General features: G+C 37.0%; 1 protein-coding gene across 1 annotated transcript in view; it reads right to left on the reverse strand.

The window, feature by feature from the left end:
* LOC131052340 (protein FIP1) overlaps window positions 1-25,960 on the reverse strand; it is a 327,777-nt gene that overhangs the window by 230,856 nt on the left and 70,961 nt on the right. The window contains exon 5 of the mRNA XM_057986981.2: window positions 20,470-20,536. Within this exon, the coding sequence (XP_057842964.1) occupies window positions 20,470-20,536 (67 nt within the window). The remainder of the gene's footprint in view (window positions 1-20,469; window positions 20,537-25,960) is intronic.

Here is a 25,960-nt window from a genome sequence, read left to right on the forward strand (position 1 = left end):
TTTCTGTTGTTTATTGGGAAAAGAAATACAGATTTTGTTGATCTCAGTTGAAAACTGATCTATATAAAGCGTGAAAATTGCAGGTGTAAAGTTTTTTATGATAGAAGGGTAAGGTTTTTGGAGGAGCTATGCGTGAAGTGTTCATGAGTTAAGCAACCTAGGTATTAAATATTTGAGGTGGAAACTTTGGCACACACTTAAGTAGCAATATTTTACACATTTCAGCTGCAAAATTGAAAACATGAAATTGCAAACAGATTGAAACTGAAGATAGAGTCAAAAGTGTAGGAGCTAATGATGAACTCCCTACACCCCAAGATCAGCTACAATACTAAAATATCTTCCATACGAGAGAAAATGGCAAGAATAGCTTGCTTGATTGTGGATGCAAGAATGATAGATTGAATATGAAATATAAAATGAGATGCCTTGCTTATAAAGACAAGGCTGGGACATAGGATTGCACAAGATTATGACATCTTTCTTAATCCCGTGTTATGAGACAACTAAAGTGTCAATTAATAAATTGCTGGAAATATTGTCATTGATGTCAAGGGCACTCAAGAGATATATCTCGTCATTGATGTCAAAGATAAAATGTCAAAGTATGTTGTTGCATAGATGGACTACTCGCCGAAAACTCGCAGAGTTTTTGAGCCTGGCGAGTAGTTGCCACTTCTACTCGCCAGAAAACTCGCTGAATTTTTTGCGAGTTTTTGGCAAAAACTCGGCCGCCTGGGTCTCTTAGCCGAAAACGGCAAAACAGTAATGCATTTTTTGTTTTTTGATTGTGTTTTGGGCTGAGAAGGGGGAAGTGGACTTGTAGAGAGTTGGAAGGTGATTTGGAGTGATTTTTGAGTGATTCCAAGTGGATTTGAAGGGGATTTGAAGGGACAATCAGATTCCCAGATAAGTTTTTGCATTTTTTTCTATGCTTTTTTAAATCAATTTGTTTATTTTTTGTTGCATTTAGATAGATTAGAAATGATTCCTAGGTAGTCTAAATCATTTCTAAGTTATTTGCACAAGATTTAACACTAGATTTCACAAGTTTTGTTGAATTTTCACAATTTTTTTGAAGAATCTGGTTTTCAAAAAAAATTTCAAACCCTACTTTTTTTCAAAAAAAACTTTGAATGATGTCTAAATTTATTTAAACTAATGTAGATAGTTTGCTAAATTGTTTAACTAAAATATTAATTTTTTTTTTCACTTTGTATGTGTAGGTTAACTAAGCATTAATCATAGCAAAGGAGCAATGGCCACTAGATCCATGCCCATCTGGATATATAGGCACCCGTCCTAGAGGTGCTAGAGATGGGGCATGGAGGTATGCCTATGAGGGACCCGATCCTGGGTCAATTATATGCATAAAGTGTGAGAGAATACTTCATGGAGGCATCAACCGCCTCAAATACCACCTTGCAGGAATAAATAGGCATGATGCTAGAGCATGCCCTGGGACTAATGAAGAAATAAAAAGACAAACGAATGCCCTACTTGCAGCTGGGGAAGAGAAGAAATTGCAAAGGGAGAGGGCAAAGCTAGCCATGACATCAACCATAGCTGAATCCCAAGGTGTTTTTGTTGACCTTGAAGAGGAACAAGAAGCACTTGAGGGCATAGTGGGCTCTCGACGTGGCCCACTTATCCGCAAACCCACCATCACCTCGCCCATTACTTTTGCTTCCTCTAGTAGAGTACCTGGCATTGTTCCACTTCCATCACCACGAGCAGGGTCCATAGGTGATTATTTTGTGCCCAGGAACACACCTGGAGCACAACCATCATTAGAGGCCACTGGATGGAATAAGGAGGTACATGAAAAAACTGACATTGCAGTAGCTGATTTTTGGTACTTAAAACATTGCATTCAATGTGGCGGAGAATGCTTATTGGCTGAATTTGGTGACTGCTATGACAGTTTCAGGAAAGGGGTACAAGGCCCCTTCTCGCAAGGATTTGAGTGGGAGGTTAGTTAATTACTACATAGTCCACTTGATTTCATTTTTAATTGTTTTTTAGATTTCTTATTTATTAAATCAAAATTGTGTAATAAGACCTAATTTCACTTTGCAATTACAGGTTGCTCACAATGGCAGTTGGTAGGGCAAGAGAAGTGATGGAGGATCAAAAAATTGAATGGGCAAATTATGGCTGCACCATTCTTTCTGATGGGTGGACAAATGGCAAGAACCGCACCATCATCAATTTTTTGGTTGCTTGCAAGGAGAATGTAGTATTCTTGAAATCTGTTGATGCCTCCAACAAGGTGAAAAATGCAGAAACATTGGCTGGAATGTTGGAGCATGTCGTCATGGAGGTGGGGGTAGAGAATGTGGTGCAAATCATCACAGATAATGCAGTAGCATATGTGTCAGCAGGTAGAATCCTTTTAAATTATCACCTTTAGGCATTAGCAATATTTTCATTTGTTGTGGCTTTGGTTTACTTGGTTGCATATTTTTTAAGAATAAATTCTTCTTTTCCAGGAAGAATCCTCCAAGAGAGGCACCCCACTCTTTTTTGGACACCTTGTGCAGCACATGTCCTTGACCTTCTTTTGGAGGACATAGAGAAAACTTGAGTGGGTGACTCCAGTTGTGGAAGATGCAAGGAGGATCACCAAATATATTTACAATCACCCCTGGGTCCTACATTTGATGAGACAGCACACCCAAGGGAAAGATTTGGTGAGAGCTGGTGTCACAAGGTTTGCAATGATTTTCTTCACATTGCAAAGCCTTCTTGCTGCATTGACTTCTTTGAAACAAATGTTTGTGAGTGGAGAATGGCTTAACTCACCTTATTCAAAGAAGCCAAAAGAAGAGGTTGTCGCATGCATAGTCTTCGACAGCCAATTTGCACAAAGGGCTGCAGAGATTGTGAAGGTTGTTACTTTAAAACTTTAATTTTTAAATTTTAGTTATTCTTGATTCAAGTCTCTCATTACTAATTTTTAACTTCATTATTTAAATTTTAATCTTTTTGTAATTTGTATTTTTCAATTGTAGGTGTCAAAGCCCTTGGTTCGAGTTCTTCGCTCAGTGGATGGGGATAAAACCCCAATGGGATATCTTTATGAGGCCATGGATAGGGCTAAGGAGTCTATCAAAAATTACTACAAGGGGGATAGGCTCAAATTTGATCCCATTTGGGAAATTGTTGATAGGAGGTGGAACAATCAGCTCCACCAACCCATTCATGCAGCAGGGTACTTCCTCAACCCTTGTTTTAGGTTTGGGGGTTCTTACTTAGATTCGAATGGAGAAGTCATGGAGGGCCTCAGTACATGCATTGAGAGGATGGTACCTGATGTTGAGGAGAGAGACCTCATTGTGAGTGAGCTCCAAAATTATGACGGAGGAAGGGGTAAGCTATTCTCTTCAGAGCTGGCTAGGAGTGGAAGAACCACTCAAACCCCAGGTATAACATTTGCCATTTGGATTTTGGGATCTAAAGACTAAAATGATTGATAAATTATGTTTTCTCTTTTCTCTTTGCTTTCTAACTTTTCCATTTTATTTATTTTGCAGATGCTTGGAGCCAAAATTGGGGTGGAAACACCCCACATCTCAAGAATTTTGCCCTCAGAGTCTTATGTCAACCTTGCAGTTCATCCAATTGTGAGCGCAATTGGAGCTTGTTTGAAGCAATCCACAAGAAGAAGAGGAGCATGTTAGCGCCGAAACAGCTCAATGACCTTGTCTACGTGCAATATAATCTTAGATTGTGCATAAAGAAGGTAGAGGAACTAGAAGGTGGTCCAATTGACTTGGATGATATAGATCCTTACAGTGATTGGACATCACAAGAGCAGCCTCCATTGTTTTCCAACATTGACATCACTGATTTGGAGAGGCAAGCTATGGAGCAGGGGGGTGGATTTGGTTTCAGGCTGGATGACATTGAGGAGGAGGAGGATGAGGATGAGGATTCATTGCCAGTGCCAGAGGCAGGTGGAGACATAGCTTCATCCAGGATGGAGGATGAGTCTCAATCAACCATACCGAGCGAGGAGGCACAGTCACGCCCAGTCCCACAGCAGACTTATACGACTAGACAGTCTAGAGTCTCTAGACCCTCTAGATCTACGTCTCCGCATGTTTTTGCTAGAGCTGGGAAGAGTTAGTTGTAATTGTAATTTGTAATGATGTATTTACTTTTGTTTTTACAAAAACTATTTAGTAATTTACTATTTTGCTTCCAGACTTCTAGCCATCAGCATTCCTCATGAGGATCCGATTTTGTAGACACTTTGCATTTAAATACGTCTAGAATCAGATTGTTTCTTTTGTCTTATCATTTATTGACTCATTGGATGCATCTTCTCATTAAATTTTGCAAAAAAAATGCATTTTTTACTAAGTTTAAGCGTGTTTTTAAGTTGCCGAGTTTTTCACCGAGTTTTTCCCAAGTTTTTCGCCGAGTTTTTTTCCCAGTGGCTTGGCGAGTCGAGCCGAGTCGCGAGTGGTTCAACTATGTGTTGTTGAAGTGTTCATTAATGTGCAAGTTGTCATTGAAGTCGAGAAGATGGCATAAGGTGACTATGGGTATCGCTATTTAAAATATGATGATACATTGATCATATCCAAGACATTAAGCATTGCATGGTTAAAGGCTTTTTAAGATCACCTGCAGTTTTGATCATCCTCAAGAATGATAAAGCTTATATGTCATAATATTGTCATTAATGTTGAAGGCAGATTTCATTATGGCAGTTTTGAGTTAAGGTTGAAGGAAATCGTTGTAGGCCAAAGGCCATTTATTGTTGAAGAAAAAAAAATCTGGGCCAACTAGCGAGTTGATGATGGACGTTTGAAGAATTGCAATAAATAAATTAAATTTATTTATTGACACACAAGTTTAAAAGGACTTTAAAATAATTAAATAATATCCATTTGAGGACTGATCCCCATATTAGTCACCCAAAACGAAGACTATGACAAGCAGTGATTTGTATTAGCAATTAAAAACAAATATTATATAAGACAAAAACAATTTCTGTGTAGCACATGAGACAAAAATCAGATAAGACAAATTTATCTTATTTACCTTGTCTTTTTCACAAAGAAAGAAAGCAGCGATAGTCAAAGAAATTTACTAAAAGACAAACTTGTCTTATTTTTAAAAAAAAGACAAAATTACTTTGTCTTATATGGACAAGACATGGCAAAAAGTACGAAGAAAGTATTATTTGTTTAAAAAGAAATCTGTTTTGAAAAGGTGCGATTAAGGAATCAAAGGCAAACACAAATTATTTACGAAGGAAAGTCAAATTAAGTCAAGTTTATACAAAGACAAGTCAGCGAACCAAAGAGTGGGATTTGTTAGATAATAAAAAAGGAAAAAACATTTGTTAGTAGTAAACAAAAAGGCAGCGATCATCTTTAAGAACAATAGAGCTTGACTAGAAGGGTCCGATTAAGGATATTGACAGGAGCTTGACTAGAAGGGTGCGATTAAGGATATTGAAGGGTGCAACGAAAATATATTGAAGATTAATATATTCAATATACAGCAGTGACTTGTATCTAATATAAACAAACCTTAAAAGGCTGTGATTATCATAAATTGAAAAGGTGCGATTTGTTATTATTGGAGAGTTATGTTTATGAAAGGAAATGTCCCCAAATGAATCAACCTCTTTGAGAAGATATAAAGAAAACATTGTATAAGAGATGGCTGTGAGCAGAATAAAAAAATATATAAGATATACACCAGCATATCTATGAGATTATACATACAGATTTGTAAAGGCTTTGTATGGGCAGAGTTATGAAGTAATTTAGAGCAGATCTATAAAGACTTTGTGAACACTCTAGAGCAGATTTATGAGGACAACTTAGAGCATATACATGGTAGATTTGAAAATGGGTGTGGAATGGAATGTATAAAGTATATACACTAGATTGAAGGCTATTTTACGAAAAGATCATATACAGATTTGTGACAAAAGGATGCAGTGAATAAATGAGAGTGTATGAAATGCACGTGTGAATGTGCAAACATTCAAGAAGGGTGCTGTGTGTAGGGTGTGTGTGAAGATCAAGAAGATCTATGAATATGCAGATTTGAAAGAGAGTAGTATACAAGACAAATTAACTCACAAATGATGAATATATAGAAGAAGATGATAGAACATATAGTCAATGATTTGTGTTATTCTTGTGACTAAATTGTGAACAAATTATTGGCAGATTTGAAGGTAATGTGAGGAGTTCATGGAAGATATTGTGGTAGATCTATAAGTAACTTATAGCAGATTGGTGGAGGAGTTCATAGAAGATTTTTGAAGAAGAAATTATGACAGATTTATGAAGAGATCATAACAGATTTGTGGAAGATAATATAGCAGTTTTGTGGAAGCGAGCTATGCTAAATTGTGGATCCATCATCCGTTGTTATAGCAACATTGTCAAGGTGGAAAATCAGATTTATGTGAAGTAGGTTGGTGCTCACGAATTCTGAAATGGGAGTTGGTGCTTTCAATGGGTTGTTGCACACAAAATTCAGATTTGGGAGTTGGTGCTTCCAGTGGGTTGGTGCTCAAAAAAATCAAATTTGGGAGTTGGTGCTCACAAACGTAGGGGTTGGTGCCTCTAGTAGGTTGGTGCCTACAAACATTGTAAAAGAAGAAATATAAAAGCATTATTTTGCCGTGGTTTTCTCCCGTTAAGGTTTCCACGTATATATCTTGTGTTCTACTTGTGTTCATATTAGTTAGATCACATATGAATGTTGATATGCAATGAATATGATAATGAGATAAGTTATATACTTGTGATTGAAGTTGAAAAAGATTAAATTGGTTGTTATACTGATTCACCCCCCACCCCCTCAGTATAACCGTGTGCTCTTCATAAATGACTTAGGTAACCAAAAGTAAATGTCTAAAGATTAGATAAGATCTTATGACAACTAACACCTTCTAGAAAGATCCCCTAGGACCTAAGTAAACTTAAGTATGTGAATAGGATCCACTAATGAGCAAGTTGGGTAAAATACTAAAATACCTTATCACACCAACAAAAAGTAGTTACGAGGAAGAAAATCAAAAGCTTCAAAGTTTTGTGTGAAGAAGTATGAGTATTTAAAAGATAAGCTACAAATTCTTCAAATGTTGCCCAAAGCAGTGGTAAGTAAAGAAAACTGCTTAGTAATAGAAAAAAGTGGAAAACGGAAAAGAAGTGAACTAAGTGTATAAAAAGGAACATAACGACAGATTAGCTGTCAAGTACAATGGAAAGCAATTTTTTTGTTAGTAATTAAAGATAAGTATTCATTGTAAATCCTTAGCAAGCTAGTGATACCAAGCATCTTTTTGTTGTGAATTGTGTTGTCACATCAGTGTCCAAATCGAAGGCATATGAGAGATTAAAAACAAGAGATGGCATTACAATAATTGACAATTTCCCTTTGAACACAAGATAACTTTAGCCAAGACTACCATGTTCGGGAAATTCAAAGCTACCAGGAATATAGCAAATGACAGTAGGTCAACACTTTGGTTCATTTTGCATGAAGATATGAATCACATTGAGTAGCAAACAGTGGGAAGCAAAGCAAGATTGGACAACTAAAGATCTCACAAAAGATACATGTGGATGAGGCTGCCATACAAAATTGTTATAACAAAAAGAAACTGAAGATGAGTGACAAGGTTATGGAAGCTTAGGTCTAGAGACAACAAGAACACCTGCAAGACATGAAAATTTCAGCACATGCAACAAACACGTGAAAAGTACCTAAACAACGAAACAAAGAGCAATCTAAAATAGAGACTTCTCCATTGGTCAAGATGAAGGCTTCGAACATTTAAATGGGGAACGTCATTGATGAATGGAATGTTGTCAAACCATATACCTATTGATGTGATTTTTAGGACACTTCAAACACAGAATAAAATGCCAAGTGTACTATCCTCTCTTGAACAAAGAAACCTCGTATGCTAATTTATATGATCAAATGAGACAACTCCAAGGTTTACAATGTGAACAATCGACTTCATCCTTGGGATAGACTCGGTGTGTGATGTGATCATGCTAGTTTACACAAAGGGACTTATGCTTTGAACACGATTGGAACATGGAAACTAATTGACTTGCATGGAAAGTAAAAGATAAAAGGGAAAGGATTAAGAGAGTCTATGCTAATCCTAAGAACAATGACGATAAAGGATGATGCTTTGCTAGACAGATTTCTTAGAATAATTGATTATATTTTAGTCACCTATATTTAGTTCCTTGTTTAATGGTCATTTAGCTTTTTAGTTAATTAGCTTTTAAGCTTTATATAGCATTTAGCTTTAGATTTTTAGTTAATTAGCTTTTAAGCTTTATTTGGTGTTTAGCTTTTTAGTAGTTCACTTTAAACGACTTGTTCTTAATTTAGAACATCATCCTTGTAATCTCTTTATATACACTTGTATATTGTTCAATAGATTATCCGATTATTGAATCATTCATTCAATTTATTTTTCATGGTATTAGAGCAGATCGATGGGATTCTTTAAAGTTTGCCGAAATTTTTAATAAAAATTCATGGCCTTCTTTTTGGAATATTTTCCAAATTTTTTGTTATTGTTTTTTTATAAAAAAGCGATTTTTCTTTTTTGAAGGCTTTTTGAGGGTTTCAAGGGTTTCTGGTTCATGGGCGAATTTCTTTGTGTTGGGCAGCAGTTCATGTTTTTTTAGGGTTCTGGAGATTTTTGGGCTTGCAACCTGGAGGTTTTTTTTGCAAATTGAAAATTTTCCTAAAGTTTCTGCAATTTTCGACTAGGGTTTTGACCCTTCAGTTCAAGTCAAAATTTTATTCTGGTTGCAAATTCTTGGTGGGTTTTTCGAGACCTCAACTGGGTCGTCATATTTTTATGGTTGCATCGTTTTCCATGCCTCGATTTTTGAGCCGTCAGATCTACATTCTGATTTCAGATTCTTGGGTGGGTTTTTCAAGAGCTTTTCTGGGTTGGTCTCATATTTTTTTAGTGCCTCATTTTCCGTGCCCCATTTTTTGTGCCAACGAATTTGCCTTGGAATTTAAAAACAAACCGTGATTTCTGCTAATTCTGTGGACGTTGGGAATTTTAGTGTCTTATGCAGTTTTAAGTTTGCAGAAAATTTTAATTTTTAGGTTTCTTCCAAACCTCAAAATTCGCGCATTGGAATTCGTGCTAGAATTTTCCTTCATGGTTTCAATTTTTTCAACAACTGCTTCTATTTTGATTTATTTTATTTTTTTTAAATCAGATTCTTCTGTCTCTTGCTTTCACTCAGTTGACCTCGATCAACCTCGATTTCCGTGATGGCATCTTTGACCAGCATCATGTTATAACACAGACAGAAGTTCAACAGCGGCCACAACACTTGGAAACAGTGCATGTTCACGATATCTGAATATCGTTGCCTTGATCAGATTGATTTCGACCAAACCTCGTCCTACAGGTCCCAGGGTTTTCACATTTTTTTTCATCAAAAATTTTCGCAAGTTTTAGAATTTTTTCCTTCAAAATTATTATCTGTCATCTACAAAGCTTGCGTGGGTTTTCTGATTTTTCGCCATAAAAAATCATGGGAGGGTTTTGCTTGATTTTTTTTCTCAAAAATCAAGGTTTTACCACGTGATGTCTGGTATTTTACCACGTGATGTTGTCTGGTGTTTTCCCGCATGATGTCTGATGTTTTACCGCGTGATGTTTGGTGTCTTACCACATGCTGTTTTGAGTCTTGCCACGCGAAGTTTCAAGGTTTTGTTCGATTTTATCCACAAAAATCGTTTCAAGGGTTTTTACCATTTTTTTCCACAAAAATGATGATTTGTATCTTCAGTTTTGGAGGGTTTACCAATTTTTCCTCAAAATCATGGTTTCAGGTTTCAGTTTGGTTACCCAATGTCAGGTTGGATGAATTCTAGTATTCTTAGTCATTAACACTTTTCAGATCCAGGGAGGGTCTCCACCACAATAGAGTGTTCTTTTCATTTGTGATCAAAAGACCTGCAGTGTCTTCTGTAGGGTAGTTAGTAGATAGAATGACCATTAAGGGAGGGTGTTAGAATATTTAATTAGATTTTAGTCACCTATATTTAGTTCATTGTTTAATGGTCATTTAGCTTTTTAGTTAATTAGCTTTTAAGCTTTATATAGCATTTAGCTTTTTCTTTTTAGTTAATTAGCTTTTAAGCTTTATTTGGCGTTTAGCTTTTTAGTAGTTCACTTTAAACGACTTGTTCTTAATTTAGAACATCGTCCTTGTAATCTCTTTATATACGCTTGTATATTGTTGAATAGATTATCCGATTATTGAATCATTCATTCAATTTATTTTTCATGGTATCAAAGCAGATCAATGGGATTCTTTAAAGTTTGGCGAATTTTTTAATAAAAATTCATGGCCTTCTTTTTGGAATATTTTCCAGATTTTTTTTATTGTTTTTTATAAAAAACGATTTTGCTTTTTTGAAGGCTTTTTGAGGGTTTCAATGGTTTCTAGTTCGTGGGCGAATTTCTTTGTGCTGGGCAGCAGTTCATGTTTTTTTAGGGTTCTAGAATATTCGGGCCTGCAACTTTGAGGTTTTTTTTGCAGATTGAAAATTTTCATAGGGTTTCTACAATTTTCGACTAGGGTTTTGACCCTTCAGTTCAAGTCAAAATTTTATTTTGGTTGCAGGTTCTTGGTGGGTTTTTCAAGACCTCAACTGGGTCATTGTCATATTTTTATGGGTGCATCGCTTTTCGTGCCTCAATTTTTTTAGCCATCGGATTTGCATTCTGATTTCAGATTCCTCGTGAGTTTTTCAAGAGTTTTTCTAGGTTGGTCTCAATTTTTTTTGGGTGCCTCGTTTTCCGTACCTCATTTTTTGTGCAAGCGAATTTGCCTTGGAATTTAAAAACAATCCGTGATTTCTACTAGTTCTGTGGACATCGAGAATTTTGCTGTCTTCTGGGCGTTGTTTATGCTGTTTTAAGTTTGCAGAAAATTTTAATTTTAGGGTTTCTTCCAAACCTCAAAAATCGCGCATTGGAATTTGTGCCAGAATTTTCCTTCATGGTTTCAGTTTTTTTCAGTTGCTGCTTCTATTTTGATTTTTTTTTTTAAATCAAATTCTTCTGTCTCTTGCTTTCACTAAGTTGCCCTCGATCAACCTCGGTTTCTGTGATGGCATCTTTGACCAGCATCATGTTGGAACACGGACAAAAGTACAACAGCTGCCACAACACCTGGAAACAGTGCATGCTCACGATATCTGAATATCGTTGCCATGATCAGATTGATTTAGGCCAGACCTCATCCTACAGGTCCCAGGGTTGTCACATTTTTTTCCTCAAAAATTGTTCGCAGGTAATAGAATATTAAAATAATGTTAATTTTAGTATTAATGCTCAATAGTGTATATTCTATTTTAGTTAGATCGTCTACGATCTTCTCAGCAGTTTCTTATTAGAAACTTGCTATTCTTGTAAATATTCTTGTATTATTTATGAGCGTCTTGCTCATTTTGTTAATGAATCAATTCTTTGAAATCCATATGCTTCTGCATTTGTTTTATGGTATCAAAGCTATAGGAGAAATTTTTTCGAAAATTTTTTAATTCTAATTTCCAATTAGTGGAAATTTTCGAAATTATTTCTGGTTTTTAAAAATCCATCTAGGGTTTTTCAGTTTCCTAGCTCCTATGACTACCTCGCGGGTTTGTACAGTCGCGTTATTTTGCGACCTGTGTTCAGCGGTGTTCGTGTTGGTGCACGACCTGCAGAGCCGTCACGACCTGTGTTCGGCGGTGTTCGTGGTGGTGCGCGACCTACAGAGTCGTCGTGACCAGTGCTCCGTCTATCCGCGACCTTCGGCGTCGCGACCTGCAACCCTCGGCATCGCAACCTGCACCCTCGGCGACGCGACGCGACCTGCAAACGCGTCGCGACCTGCACCTTCGATGACGCAATTTTTTTCTGAGCAAATCATGGCTTCCACGACCCTCTGAAATTTTCGATTAAGGTGTTTACCTTCCAGTTTCCATCGAAAATAAATTATTCTTGCAGATTCTTGGTGGGTTTTTCGAACCCTAATCTGGGTAGTTGTCCGTTTTTTCTGGGTGCCTCGATTTTCGAGCCCGCAAATCCAGATTCTGACAGCAGATTCCTTCTGGGTTTTTCGCACGAATTTTTGGGTTGTCTTTGGATTTTTCTGGGTTAGACGGGATTTTTTTTTTGGGAAATGTGCAAATGGCTTCTCTAACCAACCTGATGTTAGAAGGCAGTCTACGCTTTAATGGCAACAATTACAACATCTGGAAACAACGTATGTTGACCATTTTTGAATATAGGCGTCTTGACCAGCTTGTTTTGGGAAAAGAGCTCAGTCCTGGTACACCTGGTGCAGATCAAGATAAGTTTGATGAACGCAATCGGGAGGCAGTTATGCTTCTCAAACTCTCAGTGACTGATGATCAGTTACCGCAGATTCCTTCCGGCAAGACAGCTTTCGACATCTGGAAGCATCTGAGGAATTGCATGAGACATCCGACAAGAGCCGAGCATTCTTTCTAAAGAATCAGCTGTTCTCCATTATGATGGACGAACGTATGTCCTTACAGGAACACCTCACGAGGATTAAGGACATTCGAGATCAACTCGAAGCTATTGGTCGGACTATGGAGGAAGAAGACATGGTAGTAATCACTCTGAAAAGTCTTCCGAAATCGTATGAACACTTCATTGAGACCCTCAATATTACTTCCACTAATGTTGATCTAAAGTTTTCAGAATTGTGCACCAAACTTCTATAGCAGGATCGCTGGAAACAACAGTTTGGTAGTGGTACTACGTCAGCCTCCTCGGAAAATGCCTTCATAGCCCAATCCTTTCACAAGGATAAAGGCAAATTTCAGTCCTCTCAGTCTTCTCAGCAGAAAGGCTCTTCTCAGACACAAGATGTTGCTAAGAAGAAGAATGTGCAGTGCAATTACTGTCACAAGTACGGCCATATGAAGAAAGATTGCCGTCAGAGGCTCGCTTCTGAACAAAAGAAGCAGGGAGGGTCACACCAGAAGGCGCATGTTGCTGAACATTCCGAGCAGAAGGAGTCTGCCTTTTATGCCAAAATGGCTAAGAGGTCTTCAGATCATGCCCGATCTTCTGCTTGGTACATCGACTCTGGTGCATCACGTCACTTTTCTCATCAGCGTGACTGGTTTACAGACTTCTCATCTTTCAGTGATTCCGTTGTATTTGGTGGAGGTGAGGAGTATACAGTTGTTGGCAGAGGCACTGTTCAGATACAGTCTGGTGGCAGGACTCTCATTTTCCTGAATGTGTACTATGTTCCTGGTATGGAACTTAATCTCCTCTCTGTCAGTCAGATTATGAGGAATTCTCCTCAGCTAGATGTGGTGTTCAGTGCTCACAAGTGTTCCATCATTGATCGGGAGACTCGTCTTACTGTTGTTGTTGGTCTAGAGGATCATGGCCTATATAGGCTTCTTGACACTGGTGATTCTCCTGAAGTGGCTCTGGCAGCTCGTGTTTCTCCTCTCAGCACTTTGTGGCATCAGAGATATGGACATCTCAACATTCAGTATCTCTCTCAGCTATCTCGAGAGGGACTTGTTTCAGGGTTACCTGATATTCAGACTCAGCATCTTGGAGTATGTGGCGCCTGTCAAGCTGGCAAACAGCATCAGACTTCATTCACACATGGAAAGTCTTGGCACGCATCTAAGGTACTTCAATTACTTCATGCTGATATCTGTGGTCCTATGAATACATCTTTTGTTACTGGTTGCAAATACTTTTTGCTTATTGTAGATGATTTTAGTAGAAAGATGTGGGTGTACTTTCTTAAACATAAATCAGATGTATTTAGTATCTTTCAGAAGTTTAAGTCCTTTGTTGAAAAAGAATCTGGACATAGCATCATTACTCTTAGGACAGATAACGGGGGGGAATTTTGTTCTTCTGCATTCTCCAGCTTATGTGATACCCATGGCATCAAACGCCAATTGACTACACCCTACACTCCTCAGCAAAACAGTGTTGTCGAGCGTCGCAATCGTACGGTTGTTGAGATGGCTCGCTCTATGTTACAACACAAGAGTGTTCCGAATAAGTATTGGGCTGAAGCAGTGTTTACTGTTGTTTACCTACTTAACCGTTCTCCTACTCAGGCTGTTAAGGGGAAGACTCCAGAAGAGGTTTGGTCTGGTCAGAAGCCTAAGATCAGCCACCTGAAGGTTTTTGGCTCTGTTGCCTATGTTTGGATTCCAGATGCTAAGCGCTCCAAGTTGGATTCCAAAAGTCAGAAACTCATGATGACAGGTTACAGTGATCACCATAAGGCCTACAGACTGATCGATATAGACACTGAACGTCTTATCTTCAGTCGTGATGTTGTATTTGATGAAGACAGAGGATTCTTTCAGTCTCCTCCTTCTGATCAGAGTTCTGAGGATCAGCCTCACAGTGTTCTTATTCCATTAGGTTCGCCTGATGGGAGGGATGATGCGGAATATATTTTCGATGATGCACTAACTGATTCCCTCCGGAGAATAATCCTCCTCCTGCTGATCCTGTTCCTGATCCTGAGCCTCTTCCAACTCCTCCAGATGTTAGCACTTCTACTCTCCAGCCTAAATGGTGGGCCAAGACCATTGGTGATCTCAGGGATACTGAGCTCATTGAGGGTAGAAGCTCCTGTAATAAGAGCAAACAGCAGCATACAGTCAATTTTGCTCTCATGGCTAACATATACAGTGTTTTTGAGCCTCAGACATACTCAGAGGCTAAAGGTATACCTGAGTGGGAACAGGCTATGGACGCTGAGTTCCAGAGTCTTCAGAAGAATCACACTTGGGCCCTTTCTGATCTTCCTTCAAGGAAGAAGCCCATTAGCTGCAAATGGGTGTACAAAGTAAAATACAAAGCTGATGGAACCCTAGACAAGTATAAGGCTCGTCTTGTTGCTCGTGGGTTCTCACAGAAAGAAGGCATTGACTACGAGGAGACTTTTGCTCCTACAGCCAAAATGAGTACCATACGGCTCGTTCTTGCCTTGGCAGCCCAGTTCAGTTGGAAAGTCCATCAGATGGACGTCAAGAGTGCTTTTTTGAATGGTGACTTACAGGAAGAAGTCTACATGACGCAACCCCCAGGATTCAAGGTTGCTGGTCAAGAACAGAAGGTCTGTAGACTAGTCAAAGCACTCTATGGTCTGAAACAAGCTCCTCGGGCTTGGTACATGAAAATTGATAAGTACCTAACAGATCATGGTTTTCAGCGGAGTCCATCTGATGCAAACCTGTATATCAAGCATACTAGTAATGATATTCTGTTTGTGGTTGTCTATGTGGATGACTTAATCATTACTAGCAGTTCAGCACATTTGATCACTGGGATCAAACAGGATTTGTGCCGCACCTTTGATATGACAGATTTGGGACTTCTACATTACTGCTTAGGAGTTGAAGTCTGGCAGACTGAGAACAGTATCTTTCTCTCTCAGTCCAAGTATGCCAGAAGTCTTGTGGACAGGTTCAGAATACAGGATTGCAAACCTGCCTCTACTCCTATGGAACCCGAGCTCAAACTTTCAGCTCAGTCATCTTCACCAGTTGTGGATGAATCTCTGTTCAGGCAACTAGTGGGCAGCCTCATCTATCTTACTGCCACTAGACCTGACATCAGTTTTGCAGTGAGCTACATTTCACGCTTCATGACAGCTCCCAAGGCTGATCATTGGATAGCAGCGAAGCGTGTGCTGCGTTATGTGAGTGGCACTCCTGATTATGGACTTCTGTACACTCGGAGTTCTGATCCTATACTCAGTGGCTACACAGATTCTGACTGGGCAGGTTCGGTTGATGACCGTAAGTCTACAACAGGGTATGTGTTTAGTTTGGGATCTGGTGCTGTAACATGGACTAGTAAGAAGCATCAAGCAGTGGCTCTCTCCTCGACAGAAGCAGAGTATCGGGAGCAGTTAAGGCATCTTGTGAGGCGGTTTGGCTTCGACGAATGCTTGCAGATATGCATGTCTCCCAGGCAGGTCCTACTCCCTTGTTCTGTGATAATCAGGGAGTGCTCAAACTCGCCAAGAATCCAGTCTTCCATGAAAGAACCAAGCATGTGGAAACTCTTTGTCACTATATTCGACAGCTGGTTGAAGACGGATCCATCCAAATGCTGTATGTTCCTACCTCGAAGCAGCCAGCAGACATCTTCACCAAGCCCCTTGGTCCTGATAAATTTGTAAAATTCAGGGGGTCTATAGGTGTAGTTAATAGATTGAGCATTAAGGGAGGGTAATAGAATATTAAAATAATGTTAATTTTAGTATTAATGCTCAATAGTGTATATTCTATTTTAGTTAGATCGTCTACGATCTTCTCAGCAGTTTCTTATTAGAAACTTGCTATTCTTGTAAATATTCTTGTATTATTTATGAGCGTCTTCCTCATTCTATTAATGAATCAATTCTTTGAAATCCATATGCTTCTGCATTTGTTTTAGCAGGGTTTAGAAATTTTTCCTTCAAAATTATTATCTGTCATCTGCAAAGCTTGCGTGGGTTTTTCTGATTTTTCGCCATAAAAAATCATGGGAGGGTTTTGCTTGATTTTTTTTCTCAAAGTCAAGGTTTTACCAAGTGATGTCTGGTATTTTACCACTTGATGTTGTATGGTGTTTTCCCACATGATGTCTGATGTTATCGCGTGATGTTTGCTGTCTTACCACGTGGTGTTTTGGGTCTTGCCATGCTAAGTTTCAGGGTTTTGTTCAATTTTTTCCATAAAAATCGTTTCAAGGGTTTTTACCATTTTTTTCCACAAAAATGATGATTTGTATCTTCAGTTTTGGAGGGTCTGCCAAATTTTCCTCAAAATCATGGTTTCAGGTTTCAGTTTGGTTACCCAATGTCAGGTTCGATGGATTCTAGTATTCTTTGTCATTAACACTTTTCAGATCCAGGGAGGGTCACCACCGCAGCAGTGTTCTTTTCATTTGTGATCAAAAAACCTGCAATGTCTTTATGTAGGGTAGTTAGTAGATAGAATGACCATTAAGGGAGGGTATTAGAATATTTAATTATATTTTAGTCACCTATATTTAGTTTCTTGTTTAATGGTCATTTAGCTTTTTAGTTAATTAGCTTTTAAGCTTTATATAGCATTTAGCTTTTTCTTTTTAGTTAAATTAGCTTTTAAGCTTTATTTGGCATTTAGCTTTTTAGTAGTTCACTTTAAACGACTTGTTCTTATTTAGAACATCGTCCTTGTAATCTATTTATATACGCTTGTATATTGTTGAATAGATTATCCGATTATTGAATCATTCATTCAATTTATTTTTCATGGTATTAGAGCAGATCGATAGGATTCTTTAAAGTTAGGCAAATTTTTTAATAAAAATTCATGGCCGCCTTTCTGGAATATTTTCCAAATTTTTTTTATTGTTTTTTAATTAAAAAATGATTTTGCTTTTTTGAAGGCTTTTTGAGGGTTTCAAGGGTTTTTGGTTCGTGGGCGAATTTTTTGTGTTGGGCAGCAGTTCATGTTTTTTTAGGGTTCTGGAGATTTTTGGGCCTGCAACCTAGAGGTCTTTTTGCAGATTGAAAATTTTTCTAGGGTTTCTTCAATTTTCGACTAGGGTTTTGACCCTTCAGTTCAAGTCGAAATTTTATTCTGGTTGCAGATTCTTAGGTGGGTTTTTCGAGACATCAACTGGGTTGTCATATTTTTATGGGTGCATCGTTTTTCGTGCCTCAATTTTTAAGCCACCAGATCTGCATTCTAATTTCAGATTCTTGGTGGGTTTTTCAAGAGCTTTTCTGGGTTGGTCTTAGATTTTTTGGGTGCCTCGTTTTCCGTGTCTCATTTTTTGTGCAAGCGAATTTGCCTTGGAATTTAAAAACAATCCGCGATTTCTACTAATGCTATGGACGTCGAGAATTTTGGCGTCTTCTGGGCACTGTTTAAAGTTTGCAAAAAATTTTAATTTTTGGGTTTCTTCCAAACCTCAAAATTCGCGCATTGGAATTCGTGCCAGAATTTTTCTTCATCGTTTCAGTTGTTTCAACTGCTGCTTCAATTCTGATTTTTTATTTTTTTTTAAATCAGATTCTTCTGTCTCTTGCTTTCACTCAGTGGACCTGGATCAACCTCGATTTCCGTGATGGCATCTTTGACCAACATGATGTTGGAACACAGACAGAAGTTCAATAGCTGCCACAACACCTAGAAACAGTGCATGTTCACGATATCTGAATATCGTTGCCATGATTAGATTGATTTAGGCCAGACCTCGTCCTACAGGTCCCAGGGTTTTCACATTTTTTTTTCTCAAAAATTGTTCGCAGGGTTTAGAAATTTTTCCTTCAAAATTATTATCTGTCATCTACAAAGCTTGTGTGGGTCTTCTGATTTTTTGCCATAAAAATCATGGGAGGGTTTTGCTTGATTTTTTTTCTCAAAAATCAGGGTTTTACCACGTGATGTCTGGTATTTTACCACGTGATGTTGTCGGGCGTTTTCCCGCATGACGTCTGATGTTTTACCGCGTGATGTTTGGTGTCTTACCACGTGGTGTTTTGGGTCTTGCCATGCGAAGTTTCAGGGTTTTGTTCGATTTTTTCCACAAAAATCGTTTCAAGGGTTTTTACCATTTTATTCCACAAAAATGATGATTTGTATCTTCAATTTTGGAGGGTTTGCCATTTTTTCCTCAAAATCATGGTTTCAGGTTTCAGTTTGGTTACCCAACGTCGGGTTGGATAGATTCTAGTATTCTTGGTCATTAACACTTTTCAGATCCAGGGAGGGTCTCCACCGCAGCAGAGTGTTCTTTTCATTTGTGATCAAAAGACCTGCAGTGTCTTCTGTAGGGTAGTTAGTAGATAGAATGACCATTAAGGGAGGGTATTAGAATATTTAATTATATTTTAGTCACCTATATTTAGTTCCTTGTTTAATGGTCATTTAGCTTTTTAGTTAATTAGCTTTTAAGCTTTATATAGCATTTAGCTTTTTTTTAAGTTAATTAGCTTTTAATCTTTATTTGGCGTTTAGCTTTTTCGTAGTTCACTTTAAACAACTTGTTCTTAATTTAGAACATCGTCCTTGTAATCTCTTTATATACGCTTGTATATTGTTGAATAGATTATCCAAATATTGAATCATTCATTCAATTTATTTTTCAAGATTCTATAATCAAGCCTTGCCTGGCCATGCAGAAACAATTACACAAGACTGATGCAATCCAAAGGATAATGAAGGGTTTTCATATTAAAAACATTATTTCAAACATAGCAGCAAAAATCGGCAAACCCAAAGTAAGATTTTTTGAAAAAATCAGAAAAAAATAGGAAAAAAATAGGGAAAAAATCAGATTTAAAAAAAATACAAGAAAATTGTAGAAAAAGAGACAAAAGCTATTTTTTTTAAAAGCTTAAGGGCATTTCCATAGCATGGAGATATAGAGAGCAAATAAAATAGAGTTTAACCGATGAATTGTAGAAAATAACTTTTTGTTATTTATATTCATGTTGCTGATTACATAGGCAAATATTCAATTAAGTTTTTAAGAGAGCAATCACCAAATACACCAAATATTTGTCTAAGTCTGAGATCAAATATTAGCTAAGTCTATGAAGTAACTGAGATCAAAACTTAACAGACAACAATCCAGCTACTGTTAGGAATTTAGTAAAAGTGGATGCCATTTTGAAGTGATCCAGGAATTTCATTGTGATTGAGGCAACGAGTTTTGTAGGGTTAATTCAATATTTTAGAAAGCTTGCCAAATTGTATTCCACAATTGCATTGCCTTATATCAGAGTGGCAAAAATCGTTTCAAACGAAAAGTATAAAAATTTTAGAAAAAATGGTTAAAAAAATGGATTTTTTAAAATCGTAAAAATTGTAGAAAAATAACCACAAAAAACTTTTTTTAAAACTTAAGGGCATTTCCATAGCATAGAGATAAAGAGAGTAAATAAAATAGAGTTCAACGCCTAAATTGTGAAAAATAGATTTCTGTTGTTTATATTCATATTGCTGATTATATAGGCAAATATTCAGTTAACTTTTTAAAAGGGCAGTCACCAAATAGTTGTCCAAGTTTGAGATCAAAGATTAGCTAAGTCTATGAAGTAGCTGAGGTCAAAATTTATCAGACAGCAATCCAGCTATTGTTAGGAATTTAGTAAAAATGGAAGCCATTTTGGAAGCCATTTTGAGATGAAGCATAAGTTAAATAACAACAATATGAAATGGAATTAGACACTAAAACATAAATCCAATACTATATTGCATCTAGCTACACATGTTTAGATTATTCACGTCTCTTAAAAAAATTTAGATCAGGATGCAAGAAATGATAAGACCCTGAATAGATTATAAAAGGTCGAAACAAAACATAATCATACTACAAGCTTCAGTGAAGGATACTAACTCATTCAAATAGAGGCTAAAGATACTTACCATATGAAACAGCAGAAAATGGAAGATGAACTATAGGCTTCAATTTCTGGCTGAAAATATAAAATCCCTACAAACAAAGACATTTTTTATGGAGCTTACTGCATCACCATGCACAAAGAAAATCAGAAAATATCAGACAAGTACCATATTTTCCGAGTTTAGGATTTATTGATAAATGTTGACTATACAACTATTATTTACGATATGGGAGGAACACTAATAATATACAACACAATTTTTCTAATGTTCATAAATATACGCTATAAAATGCATAAAATTAAACAATCTATCATCATTAAATAAGAGATTAATGTCTGGAAACAAAATCTAGTAAAAAAGTCATATCTTGTAACCACTATTACAAGATACTATGATGGTAAGGTTGTAGAGTGACTTGTTCTAAGGTACTGGTTATTCATGTTATTATGCAGCCCACATGTGCCCATTTTGTATCTGTAAGAGGAGCGACAAAAGGATAATGTTTACATTGAGGTTCCAAAACAGATTCTCATTAGATGTAAACAAAACAATTTAAAAATAAAGAAAATTGGTGCAGGGTAAAGCATGCCAGAAAGATTGAAGATGTTAAGGCTGGAGTTATTAGAGATGAGAAGAAAATTTCATTGAAAACAGAAAGTTTTATGATAGAGGATACAAACTACTTAATTAAACCCAGGAAATAAAGTTACTTTATTTATTCTCCTCAAATAATCCTCTGAAGTCACTTTATAAAGCTTATTACATTAAATAAATAATATTTCCCATAAAATACACTTTGTTAGATAATATTAAATAACTAATTAAATAATTCCCTTTTTCCTGACTTTAGCTTACAAGAATTAAATAGGCTAATTAGCTGCTCTGGACTACTCTAAAGAAAGGGACATTGCATGTCAGCACATAACTCTTTATGACAATGGATGAAGGGCTTATGTTACAGAGCTTATTGTTCAATTGAGTTTATTGTGTTATTGTGATTGTAATTTCATCAAGTAAATTGAAAGTAGAATGTATTGATAACATCTGTCTACTCTAAATTATAGCTTTGAATGTACTTTAGCAGTTGTTCCTTTAGAAAGTTGTTTGCCTGTTGGAGCATAAATCTAGTCTCTAATCTAGGCAGTAGAAAGTTGTCAAGATTTTCATGCTTAAATAGTATGCCTTCCTTAATATCTAAAAAGCTCACTGCAGGTCTTGACTATTAGCAATCCAGCAGATGCATCTATGGTAAAAACAAAAACATAGTTTTTTCCTTTTGTGCACCACCCCACCTCCCCCTCACCCCCCATGAAGTCTTGTATAGTGTGCATACTTGAGATTTTTGTTTGTAGCTTTAATCTAATGTTAGTTTTTGGTTTAAGGTAAATCCTAGGGAGCTTCCCCTTACAATTTGAAGAACAGTTCTACATTATTTCATTTTTTGTTATCTTTCAAGAGACAAATTAAAACACAATCACCTTGCTAGATAATAAGGAACCAGCTCATTGTATTATAGAATAGTTGGTGTAATCCAAATTAATATTTGTTCTCTCCAAAGATGATCTCCATTTGAAGGAGAATCCTAAGATAAAATTGAGTATACCACTCAAAGATCCCTAACCAGTCTGAACTGAATTTTTTCTTGTTTCCAAGTTGCTGTAATGATGTTTTATGACTGTTTTGCTGAGGGTTTTTGCTTGGACTTGTTTTCAATAGTTTGCATAGTGTTTATTCATGATCAAATGCCAATAAACCAACACTGGGAAAGCAAAATGCAAGAATACAATTGACTGATTTTTAATTTCAAAATTCTGAATTTAAGAACAGCAGAAGAAGAATTTTCAGAATTAAGAATTCTAATCCACCAGGACAGTAGAATGGCATACCAGGTGTCCAACGCCCAAACTGGGGAAAACTTTATTGAAGACTTTGGTGTAGAATACAATTTAAGAGCACCCAGAAGCTGGAAATGGCTCTAATGAGCTTTATTTGTCTCAACAATAATTACTAAAAACAAATATACTACATTTATAAGTTGTTTTAAGTTGTAAAAACAAATATACTGATAATTACTACATTTCTTCAAAGAGTAATTCAAATGATTTGAGAAGAATTTTATTGTCCTTGTCAATGAATAACATAGTGGACAACTGAGAATATAATCTCAAGTGTCCATGTAGGGCGTCAATTGCAAGCTATTGATTCCATCATTAAAGACACCATCCAAATTCTCTAATTTTGACATCTTGTTTACATCGACTTCATTCATTCTAAAAGGAATATAACATTGTACCTTGAATTTGTGATCTCTCATTGTCCATCATAATTTAACACCAAAGATTTCACCTTATAATTTACCATCTAAATACACCCAACAAACCAATCCTTTCTCCCTTTTTATGTGTTGTATCCATAGAAAAATTTCTGTATCCAGTCATCTTTTAAGCCAAAAATCCTATTGTTTCTTGTTCGTAAGCCACAATTATATCCTAGTTCCCAATGATTATTGATGTTGTCGTTATCATTTTTTACCAACATCTTTGCAAGGCCAAAGAGAAGGTTTCCAAGCACATTAATCAAGATGCATATGACAGCTTGAATATATGTAAAGCCAATGAAAAGACAATGTTGGAAACCATCATCAAGGCTCCTTAAACACATCTTGATAGAGAGTTACTTTTCACGATCATGTTAAGCAACAATGCATGGATGATGTGGAGCACACATTTCTTTACATTATTTTTTTGGTATTAGTTTATAATTTAACAATGCACAAATATTCATTTTTTTGTAATTAAGTCTTATTCCAGCATCCTTCAACTTTTGAAAACCATATTTTTCATAATGTCTACTTCTACTCCTACTCCTAGAACAACCCCGAGTAGAAGAGATCCAGCTTGGAAACATACTGAATACTTTCCTGGGCAAAAAAAGGGAGAGGCAAAATGTAAATATTGCACAACAATCTTTCATAGAGGCATAAATAGATTGAAATACCACATTGTCGGCAGACATGGCCATGATGCTGATCCTTGCATTGAAGCACCTCCTGAGGCTATTGAGTGCCAAGTGCAACTAGAAACATTTGAAGCTCAAAAAGAAATGAAGAAGAGGCAAAGGGAGGAGTTGGCTAGCATTGGTTGAGTTGGAGAGACTTTCTTCCATGCCTCCATATTGTCCTAGTGTGAGTGTTGTTGCTTCTACTAGTGCTAATGCCAATGGTAGTGGGAGTGTTAGCATTGGCCCTAGAGTTCGTAAATCTAAGATGGATTCATATTTTGAGCAACGCACTACTGCCCAACCATCGCTGAGAGCATGGGTTGGAACAAGGAGGTACACGATGCGGCTACACGTGCAATTGGGAGATTTTAGTACTATTGCTCCATTCCATTCTTTGCAACCAGTTAATTCCCTTTTATTTGATTGTTTTAATTTTTTAATATTTAGAGTTTGTTTTGTCAAATGAATTTTTATTGGATATACTTATCTTATTTAATTTATTTGTGACAAGTCTCCTTATTGGCAGAGCATGGTTGATGCCATCACTATTTGTGGGGCGAGGTTCCAAGCCCCTTCTGAATCTGACTTGAGTGGCCCAATTTTGACAAAATCGGTGGCTGATTGTAAAAGCCACATTAGAGGACTAGGGCAAGATATGGAGCAAGAAGGGTTGCACCATCATGACCGATAGTTGGACCGATAGGAGAAATAGGACACTCCTGAACTTTCTTGTTTCTTCAGTAGGTGATTAAATAATTTAAATTTGATTTAGTGATTAGTATTTTTAATTTAAGATTTGTTCAATGATCATTGATTTTGCTTTATTTTCAAATTTCAAGTGGCACCATGTTCCTGAAGTCCATTGAGGCAGCCATCTATATTTTGCTCTCCATATGCCACCCATTACCTTGACCTCATGTTGGAGGATATTGGCAAGCTTCCATGTATCAGGACATGTGTAGAGAAGGCAAAAAATATTTGCAAATTTGTATACAATCATTCATGTGTCCTTTGCCTAATGAGGCAATACACGAGGCAGAAGGAGTTGGCTTAACCTGGAATCACTCGATTTACCACCAATTTCATCACATTGCAATCCTTGATTCTATGTAAGGAAGCTTTGAGGCATAAGTTTGTTGGTGAGGAGTGGACTTCCTCATCCTATGCTACGACCGTTGCAGGGATTGATGCGGCAAATTGCATTTTTATGAGCCATACTTTTGGGCCCCTTGTGCTGAGATTGTGAAGGTGAAATTTTTATAAAGTCTACATTATGTTTTAATTTTTAACCATATTTTTCTTTTATTTGCTTTTTTTCATTCACACTTAAGTTAACTGATATTAGATAATGTTTCACAATATTTGTAGTTCATTGAACCCTTGGTAGTTCTCCTACGAGTTGTTGATGAGGAGAAGACCACATTGGGCTACATATATGAGGGCATGGATAGGGCCAAGGAAGCCATCAAATCTATCTATGGAGGAGATGAGAGCATCATCCCATTAGGGATATCATTGATAGGAGATGGCAAGTCTAGCTTCACAAGCCCCTTCATGCAGCCGCTTATTACATCAATTTGGCATTCCATTTCCGCCCTGATTTCAAGGCAGATGAGGAGGTTCTTAATGGGCTCTACTCAGTGATAGAGTGAATGTCGCCTAGTCATGGTAGCACTATAATCTACAAGATAGAGGCCTTTTCTAATGCAGAAGGGGAGATCTTCTCTCGTCAGCTTTGCAAAGACAACCGAACAAAAATGCAGCCGGTAAAACTATATTTTCAGAGCATGATTTAATTATATATTATTCAATTTATTATTAAATGAGACTGATTTATTTTTCTCATCTCAAATAGATGGTGTCAGATGTTTGGTCCTAAAACACCAAATCTTCAGCAAATAGCCATTTGTATTTTGAGCCAACTATGCAGTACTTCCGGTTATAAGCACAATTGGAGTGAGTATGTTTGAGCACATACACTCCAAGAGGCGCAATAGATTATTTGTATAGAGGTTGAATGATCTACTCTTTGTTCATTACAACCTTCGTCTTACACAAAGACAGGTTTTGGACCATGACTCCACCCTGATCACGCTAGAGGAGGTCGATCCAGAATATGAGTGGATCACTAAGGCTATGGATCATGTCTTTAGTGACGAGGACCTTCATTGGATAAACCAGGTAGATAGAGAAGCTAAGGTTGTAGCCATGGCAAAGAAGGAGGTTAGAGCACGAGTGAGCCAAACATAGACACAGCTAATGTTGGTGAGGGTGGGAATGGAGTCACAGGCAGAGACTATGGTTGCTGAATCATCCAAGACCCACCTTTAAACGCCTTCATAGGAAGGATGCAGGCTCCTCTGAGCCATAGACTTGTAGTTGTTTTGATATTTGTGTGGAACATTTGATATCATGGATTTCATATTCCATGAGTTTTGTATACATTTTGAAAATATTTATAATTTTATATATCTATGTTTGCTATTTCTTCTAGCTACAATTTGCATTTATA

The sequence above is a fragment of the Cryptomeria japonica genome, chromosome 2 (genome assembly GCF_030272615.1).
Source record: "Cryptomeria japonica chromosome 2, Sugi_1.0, whole genome shotgun sequence".
Taxonomy (NCBI): Eukaryota; Viridiplantae; Streptophyta; class Pinopsida; order Cupressales; family Cupressaceae; genus Cryptomeria; species Cryptomeria japonica.